At 36.2% G+C, this 9,130-nt stretch overlaps 1 protein-coding gene across 2 annotated transcripts; it reads right to left on the bottom strand.

Moving 5' to 3' along the window:
• Positions 1–394: 394 nt before the first annotated feature.
• Positions 395–2,490, bottom strand: LOC137240218 (uncharacterized). 2 transcript variants are annotated; one of them, XM_067766290.1, is made up of 2 exons: positions 597–2,490; positions 395–515 (listed from the first exon to the last, which is right to left on the bottom strand). In XM_067766290.1, exon 1 carries the CDS (start codon positions 2,485–2,487, stop codon positions 628–630), a length of 1,860 nt encoding a protein of 619 aa, XP_067622391.1. In that variant the 5' UTR covers positions 2,488–2,490; the 3' UTR covers positions 395–515; positions 597–627. The 2 variants fall into 2 exon arrangements, with proteins under 2 accessions (XP_067622391.1, XP_067622328.1); XM_067766227.1 differs by having other exon boundaries at positions 405–575; positions 649–2,490.
• Between the last annotated feature and the right edge of the window lie 6,640 nt (positions 2,491–9,130).

Here is a 9,130-nt window from a genome sequence, read left to right as displayed (position 1 = left end):
ACATGGTTATTTTCCCTTATGTTGCCACCATAGCTCTCAACTGAGTATGTAATGTTCGATTACACCCGAACTTAACCTTCCTTACTTGTTATTAATATTACGGATATTCCTAAAAATTTGTATAGCTGTTAACCGAACTTTTTGAATTTTTCTCCAAAAAAAGTTTAAACACAAAGCAACAAATTTACAAAGACCACATTAAGCACAATCTGATAAATATCAAGCGCAAATCATTCAACTTTAACGGCTGGAACCCACTTTGCTTATTTCGATCTTCCAAGGATATTACATCCATCTGCATGAATTCTAAAAAAACAGTTTGAAATACCTTTTTTTCTATTTCAGAAACTTTATTTCGAATTTCAAAAACATCTAATTGTTTATGTTTGAAGAGCTAAAGGCCGGTACACATTCCGTATTGCGTCGTTTTGGCTTTTCAGTTGCAGAAACGCTTACTGTGTGTTCACACTTTGAATTGGTGTATTCTCCATCCACAGTCAAAATAATGGCAACATCTATTGAACACAAAAGGAATTCATCATTTCAAAGTGACGCGAAGTCGAAAATAAGCCGGCCTAAAATTAAATATAATTTACCTTACGCTCGCCTCTTAATAACAAATTTAGCTCAATAAAGCCTATATTTTACTTTCACATATTTTAGAGATGAAATCATAGCCTTTTGAATTTTTATCCAAAAAAGTTCCAACACAAAACAGCAAATACACAAAACCCACATAACGCCCAGTCCGATAAATATCAAGCGCAAATCATTCAACTTTAATGGCTGGAACCCACTTTGCTTATTTCGATCTTCCAAAGATATTACATCCATCTCTAGCAACTCTATAAAACTGTGGCGCCACCAATGATCTATCAGTCCAGCTTCACGAAGTTTCAAAATAAAGTAATTGAGGCTTTGATGATAAATTGAGTTTTCTGACATATGAAAGACCTGTTGATAGCGTTCATGAAAACAAATATCCGATGAACGAAAGAGTGGTTTTGAGAAATACTTTTGCAGTGCCTCCAGTAACGGCCACATGTTTGATTTAACAAAAGCATAACGCGTATCAAAGCTGTCTCGAAGCAAAAAAAGCTCAGTATCATTATTGAAAAAAGTAAAATTATGAAGACATTTATGATAATTTTTTTCACGCATCATCAACGGTTTTGCCACTGCTGGTATAGCTATTTTAATGCCACGTCTTAGTAAATCTTCAATAGATTTTGCCTCAGTCTCTGTGGGAGCATCCATCGTGAAACTCTGTAGGTAAGCAACATAAGCAGTTCCAAATACAACACCAGCAAAAGAAATGATGATGCTAATTAACTTTTGAATGCCAACAATTTGCCTCTGCTGAAACGCAGTGGCGCCCAGCAGAACTTGAAACACATACAAATTTAGAATATAATCGATAAATTTTACATGCTGAGGACAATTCCATCGGAGTATTAAAGCCCAAATGCATGATATAATTACAACACTAAAACAAAATAAGAACACAAATGATTTACGCATCATAAGATAATAATACGAGAACTTTGGTAATGATGTTTCCATTGGTATCATTAGACATGCATCGCCATAGTTTATTACAGTCGAAAAAGGTGCTATGCCATGTAGTCTGTTTAATGATTGAATCGGACCAATGTCAGAATTGTAAATTTGTAAAACAGTTACGAGTCCCGTCGAAATGTTGGCTTTCAAATTATTTCCAATTTGAAATTCTAATGTGGCATTGTGTCTACGTGCGTAATCCCGGACGGCTTTTGCCGCATATCCACTAAGAACTGTAGCTCCATCCTTAGTAGTATATTGGTAAAGTTCTGGTGGCGACTTGATTCCAATAGCACGGAGTGGGTAACCCTGCATGTTTTGTATTTGATTATAAAATAAATTCTGATATCGTTGAACAAAGGTCTGCTTGATTACTTCCTCTTTCGGAAACAGACGCAAAGTGCAATAGCTTCGTTCAAACACTGCCAAGTAAGGCTGCAATCCAATTACATTTATTGCTTTTTCTTTAGCACAGAACCTCAGAATTGCACTAACGTAATTCTCATTGGCTATGTCATCGAAAAGCAATACAAGAAAGCTCTGCCTGTTCCAGTGCAACCGTTTCCATAAAGTTTGAAGCATCTTCTTATCTTTCCGTGGATTTTGAGTCAACTGCACAATGCTCATTAAGTTCCGATTAAATTTTTGGGAATAATTTTCCACAGACGTATTTTCGTAAATGTTCATAACTGCAACGGGGTCTTTTGCGTGAAGTGTTTGCAATATGGCCGTTATATCCAAGTTTTGTTTCGAGCTTCTAAAAGCGTCGTAGGCTTCGTTTTCGTGACGAGTATAAATGAAAGTGCTTATTGAGTACTCATCGACACTTGCTTCACACATTTTCTTAAAAATTTCAGCAAATCGTTGATCAACAGTCGATAGACCAATCAGATTTATTAAAGTCGTGAAATTGCGCAGGAGCTGCATTGTAAGTTTAACTGAGTCGGCTGCTTATTGAAAACTAAAAAACATTGAAACGTCTACTTCATTCTATGTCATTGCTAATGTTAAATGTGGACAAAATTTGGGGGGATACATCCAAGCATGTATAGTAAACCCAGTGTACGTTCGAATGAGTAGTGTTCCTATTATCAGCTAAAAGATATAGGAGCATTCCACCGTGTTACGGGACAAACAACATCATTTACTCTCGCTTAGCTAGGGCTGTTATGCCTGCCTCGCCGTACCTAACTCATAACAAATGGCAGAATCTTGTTTCAATCATTTTTTTTTTTTTTGCAAGATTGAACCACCGCTGGATTTCAAGGCTCATATTATTTTCGCTGTTGATATTGCTTCCTAGGTTCTAATAAAATTTAAATAAATCCAAATCATATCAAGTTAGTCTTTAACAGTTGTTGTTAAAAAAAGTGCAGATGCAAACATGTAATATTCAATGTCTGAGTTTCAGTTAAAATGTAGATACCCACATTCTTTATTACGACGGCAGAATTGTATTTGATATCTAGGTCATATATATATAGATCAAGGTCATTATGAAAAACGGGGTAGTGCTACTTGCTTCCGCGGACTATTATCGAAACTTTTCGGGATATCTTCTTGTCTGCTTTGAATTAACTACGGGACTTCTTTGAAATCATTTTCTGATAATTTGGAGTTGGTTTTTGGAATCAATTCGGCTCTATGTTTTTTCTTTCAATTTATAATGGTTTCAGTAAATTGTTCCTAATTGTTGTTCCGAAAAAATTGTTAATCCCTCAGGGATGACAAATAAAAGTTAGTAATACTCATCCATCTATTCCTCGGAATATCTGTCAAAAGGCTCATTCTCAGTCAAAGTTGCTCGCCATCAAGAAAAACGATGGAGTGTCTTATTCACTTGCCTCACTGTGAGGGCAATTCACATTCGAGATCGCAAGAGATATGACAACAAGCACCATTGCGAGAAGAGGTATACCGATCGAGATTCATTGCGACAATGTTACAAACTTTCATGGCGCTGAAACTGAATTAAAGAAAGCAGTTCGTGAATTAGATTTTGAACAGATATCTGAAAAGTTTGTTACTTCATCAACAACATGGCATTTTAATCCACCAGCAGCAGCACATATGGGTGGAAGTTGGGAGCGTTTAATACAATCCGTGAAGAAAGTACTTTACAACGTCATACCAAATCATAATTTTAGAGAAGATACTTTGTATTCTGCGCTTTTGGAATGTGAGCGCTTTATAAATTCTAGACCACTGACTTACGTAGATTTGGAAAACACAGAAGATGAAGTCTTAACTCCAAATCATTTCTTGCTTGGATCTTCCAGCGGTAATAAACCCTTAGGCAAGTTTTCTGAGGACGATTGCAACTTGCGAAAGAACTGGCGAAAGGTACAATACTTTGCTGATATTTTCTGGAAGCGTTGGAGTCAAGAATATTTACCAACTTTAACTCGTCTGAGTAAATGGTTTCAAATGGTTGACCCAATTAAAATTGATGATGTTGTCATTATAGTAGATCCGAATTTGCCTCGATATAATTGGCCAAAGGGGATCGTTCAATCTGTAATGCAAGCAACAGATGGAAATGTTAGATGTGCTACCGTAAAAACAAAATATGGAATATTTAAGTGGCCTGTAACCAAATTAGCAACGTTAGATGTGGTTGGTTAAAATCCGTGAAATTTTAACGGGGGAGAGGATGTTACAGATACTTGCTGTTCAAACTGTAATTTTTATATTTCATAGCAATCCATGTCAATAATATTTAGAAAACAGTTTTGCCTTTGATTTTTAATTCATTGGGAAAATTTTCTTGTTTCAACTATAATTTTTTGAAGCGCTAATAATAATTTAAATAAAAATTGCTATCAAACATATCGTATTGATTTTTTTTCCCAACAGGTATTTTAAATCGTCCTTAAAAGATTGTGTCTCTTAATTATTAGTATTTTGCCTTTATAAGTTACTGAGATATTGCGTCAAATTCGTCTCAAAACCAATTTCTGTATTTTTAAATACACGTTAGTAGGCGTTGCAACGCCCATTTTTATTTTTCGTTTTACGGAAATATTTCCAACTCTATGTAGACAACATTCGGTATTGAATATCGAACAATTTTATTTATAGGAAATATTTCCGATTTCGTCCATTTTAAGTAGAAGCTCCTGCTTGGAAGAAAAAGTGCGTCGAATTTCAAATTCAATAAAATGTGCTGACCGATAGAGGAGCGGGTTGATGAGGGATGGGATTCAAGGGTTTGATAAGCACAATATAAAACTTTATAGCTCACCTACGCGAGGGGAATCGTCTAACGAATATGAATGTATTGTACATATATTAAGCAGGCGAGGCTCTGGCGACCACAAGTTCCACAGGGACCAGGGAGTGGGTTGGGCAGTTTGCGTAGAGGGTTTGATAGGTCATATTAATCATTCTAGAGATTGTCGAGCTAGTACATTGGTGGTGCTTGTTACCGGAACATACCAGATATTTATCCAGAAAAAGACCACCAATATCGATAACATTCCCTAAAACCTCCGGAGAGTGACTTTGTTTGATATGGTCATATTAATCATTCCAGAGATTGTCGGGCTAGTACATTGGTGGTGCTTTTTAGCAGAACATACCAGATATTTATCCAGAAAAGGACCACCAATATCGATAACATTCCCTAAAACCTCCGGGGGGTTACTTTCATTTCATATAAAACAAACAAAACATTGATTAAAGATCATCACACCACGGCAAAAGTATAATCAAATTAATGGCAAAATTGTCATGGAGTACCCCTTTGTGTAGATTTTAAACACCGGCCCCTAAGGACAGATTATGTATGATTTATTTGAAGTTACTGAACAAATGTATGAAGTTTTTCAATGTTTGAATCAATGGAAGGCGTTTTGCGTAGCTTTAAATTCACAGTACTTTTGGGTGGGCTTGTCACTTCACCTTAATTCAATACCTAACGGTATACTTATATGTTTGTGTATCGCGCAGTTTTAGAGTTTCTGAGGCAAAAGTGAATCACGACAATCTAAGCTTGGTCACATGGGTCCTGCCTTACGATTTTAGTAAATTTAAAGTTTTAATTTTCTAATTGAGTATTGAACTATTAGAGAATAATGGTAGGTTTTTTTGAACAAAGACTTTCAGTCAATTTATAAATGAACTAATGGAATAAAGAAATTAATAAAGCTTAACCCTTTAGACGACTCGATGACAGAGTCAGACGAAGTTGTTTATTTTCATGAAAATTCCATTGCTTCCTATGAGATGGATAAAAGCTTTCGTGACTTTTTAGGAAGGACTTTGCTCTATGTAATATACAATAAATTGAGAAATCAAGTACGTGTTAATGTATTTATTTTACAAGAATGGGGCAAATTTTTAGCCTCGGTACTAGTTCTGAGCGTAGCTTCAAAAATGTCCAGAGGAAACCTCTTATATTATTAATTTTAAGCAGTGATATTAGCTCCAAGTATCATGACAGGCATTAAGGCTGGCAGAAAATACACAATAAAGAAATCGTTAATTATTAGCTCTTTTTCGAAAGCACAGAAAGGAGCAGGCTGTATTCTGATATATCTAAATTTGCTTTCACTGTAGGGATTATATAGCTTTACCAACTGACGTAGAACAACACCAGGGGAAGGTCTGCTTTGAATCATGCGAAAGCAAAAGAGAATTCAGACAAGGAGTCTAACGTACGATTTATTTAACCTGACTCTGAAGAACATAATTATTACAGCAGACCTAAACCGAAATGATGAATTAAAGCAAATCGTATACACTGGCTATGGCATGTTGTGGCGCAACAGTATTCAGTGGATATATAGCAAAAACGACCAATGAATACGCACGTCAACATTCTAGTTCATTGACTATGATTTTGTGGTGTTATTCATAGTAGTTAGTATTGAATAATTTATTCGACTAGAATTTCGTCTGTCGGACTCGAGGAAATGCGCGAGTGCCGGTTTGCAATCCATGCTCCAATTGACAATGCTAGATATCGTCCAAATCAACGGGCACATAAACACAAGCATGACGAGTCGACCCTCACCGTTACCTCAACAGAGGTTAAAGAAGATACCGAAATCGCCAAGCCTTCCATATCAATAGTCCCAGACGGATAACCTATGCCGATGCCAAAACACCTTGGCCATGAGGGCATCAGCAGCCTAGCACATTTTTTCTACTTGGCGTTAAAAGCCTTTGTCATGCCAGAATAACGGAGAATGGCAAGGATAAAACCACTACCAAAGACCGGAAACCCAGCCAGTACCTAAAGATATTATGCCTTTGGTCAGTACCGAACACATTTGAAGCCGTTACGATTCCCTCAATTAAATGAAATTCTTCGGTTATCCAGCCATCAGCATGACTTCCGTAAAGTGCATATCACTACCACCGTTCTGAATTCCATTAACACTAATCATAGGACGGTGCTAGTGGAGCTTGGCCAATTTTGGCGTGGTCAACCACGACTGGTTCGTCCTTCTCCGTTAGATAGATATATAATTTATTGAAGATTGCACTGCGACCATTGGTCTATTGTGCCCTCACCTCCTTCGCAGCACATCATCCAAGCCGACTTCCTTGATGAACCCTAGCAGTTCTCTTGGCTTGAGGGATTTAATGTGGGAATGTTCTCGCTATGGTGAGCTCAAAAACTCAGCCCTGTGTCTTGAGATTGCGTCACAGGATATGGTCCGCCGACTCCGCTGATCGATCACAAAATCGGCATGTGTTATTCCGTTACTTTTTATGTTTTATATATATGTACGTATTTTTATCAAAATTTATTCCAAAGTATAATGTATTGAAGAGATAAATTTTAAAGTGATATATGTATGTATATTAACTTGGGTCGATTTGTATGGACGAAAGTTAACCAATATCGCGCCATCGATTTTTCGATAGGATTTGGGTTCAAGAAAAAAAAGTTCCACTACGCATACCCAAAAAAATAATTTTCGAGCCTGCGAAAAAAATAATGGCGAAAGGGTAAATTTTTCGACCAAAACACTCCCCAAAACCCAAAAAATATTTTTTTTTTTTTTCAAAAAACTGCTGTAAAAATCAATAGCGCGATATCGACCCAGTCTAATATACATACTTTTTATATATATGGAATATAATGAATAAAATGAATTTGAGCTAATTTATCAATTTTCAAGTAATTTTTCAACCCAACTAGTAAGTAGTAGAATGCTGACGCAAATAGCAACTAGTATGTCAACTGTTATTACAATGATGCATAGACTGAGTAGTATGCCAACTGGTATGTTGATGTTGAATACACTGACTAGTATGTCAATTGGTATGATATTGGTGTATATAATAACTAGTATGCCATCTGGTATAATGCTGGCGCAAAGGATGACTAGTATGTTAATTGGTATGAGTCTGATGGGTATGCTGACTAGTATGTCATCTGGTATGATGTTGGTGTATATAATGACTAGTTTATCAATTGGCATGATGCTGATGCAGAGACTGGCAATTGATATTTCGTAGGACATCGAGATGTTAAAAATACCAGTTGCTAATATGAAAAAATACAGAACTCATACTAGTTGGGATTTTTGGCAAACTAGTATTCATCTAGTATACATCTAGTTGGTTTGACTGCAGAGATACCAATGGAACGACCAATACCGAAATTCTCCTGTTATTTCGTTATGATGCATAAATCATTTGTGTTGTTATTTTGTTTAAGCGTTGTAATCATTTCTGGCATTTAAACGTTCATACTCCGTTGGAAAGGTCTTCAGCATGTATAGTTTATGGATTACATTGTCAATGTTTATGTTGTTCAAGTTCTGCTCGGTACCGTGGCTTTTTGTCAGCAGAAAATTGTTGCAGCTCAAAAGTTTATTAGCATGATTATTTCATTTGCTGGTATTGTAATTGGAACTGCTTACGTTGCTTACATCCAGAGTTTCACAGTTGATGCTCCTACAGAGACTGAGGCAAAAACTATTGATGATTTACTCAAACGTGGTATTAAAATAGCTCTTTTGGGAGTGTTTAAAGACTTGATAAAGAATGACGAAATATATTCAAAATATTTCCATAATATCACTTTTATGGATAATTATACTGAGCTGCATTTGCTGCGAGACAATTTTGATACAGATTATGCTTTTATTGGCTCAAATATGTGGACCCTATTGGAGGAGCAACAAAAATATTTTTCAAAACCACTCTTTCGGTCTTCTGAGATCTGTTTTATAAAAGAGGACCACATGGTTTTTCCACTGCCAGAGAATTCACTTTAAAATCAACACTTAAATTACTTCATTTTGAAACCTCAAGAAGCAGGACTCATTAATTATTGGTGGCATCAAAGTTTTATAGAGTTGCTGGAGATGGATATAATATCCTTGGAAGATAGAAATAAGCAACCTGGTTTCGTGCCATTGCAGCTTAAAGACTTGCAGATGATGTTTATCGGATTGTGCTTGATGTGGGGTTTGTGCATTTGCTGCTTTGTGCTGGAGCATTTTTGGTATACATTTCAAAAGGATCGGTTTACATCTACAAAAATAATGGGGAGAATCCGTAAGATCAATACAGTGTATTGGTTTAGTGGACCTAAATGTGCCTTTAA

The sequence above is a fragment of the Eurosta solidaginis genome, chromosome 1 (assembly GCF_040869045.1).
Source record: "Eurosta solidaginis isolate ZX-2024a chromosome 1, ASM4086904v1, whole genome shotgun sequence".
In the NCBI taxonomy this organism is placed as follows: domain Eukaryota; kingdom Metazoa; phylum Arthropoda; class Insecta; order Diptera; family Tephritidae; genus Eurosta; species Eurosta solidaginis.
Note: the sequence above shows the minus strand (reverse complement) of the source record. Positions and strands in the feature narration are given on the sequence as shown.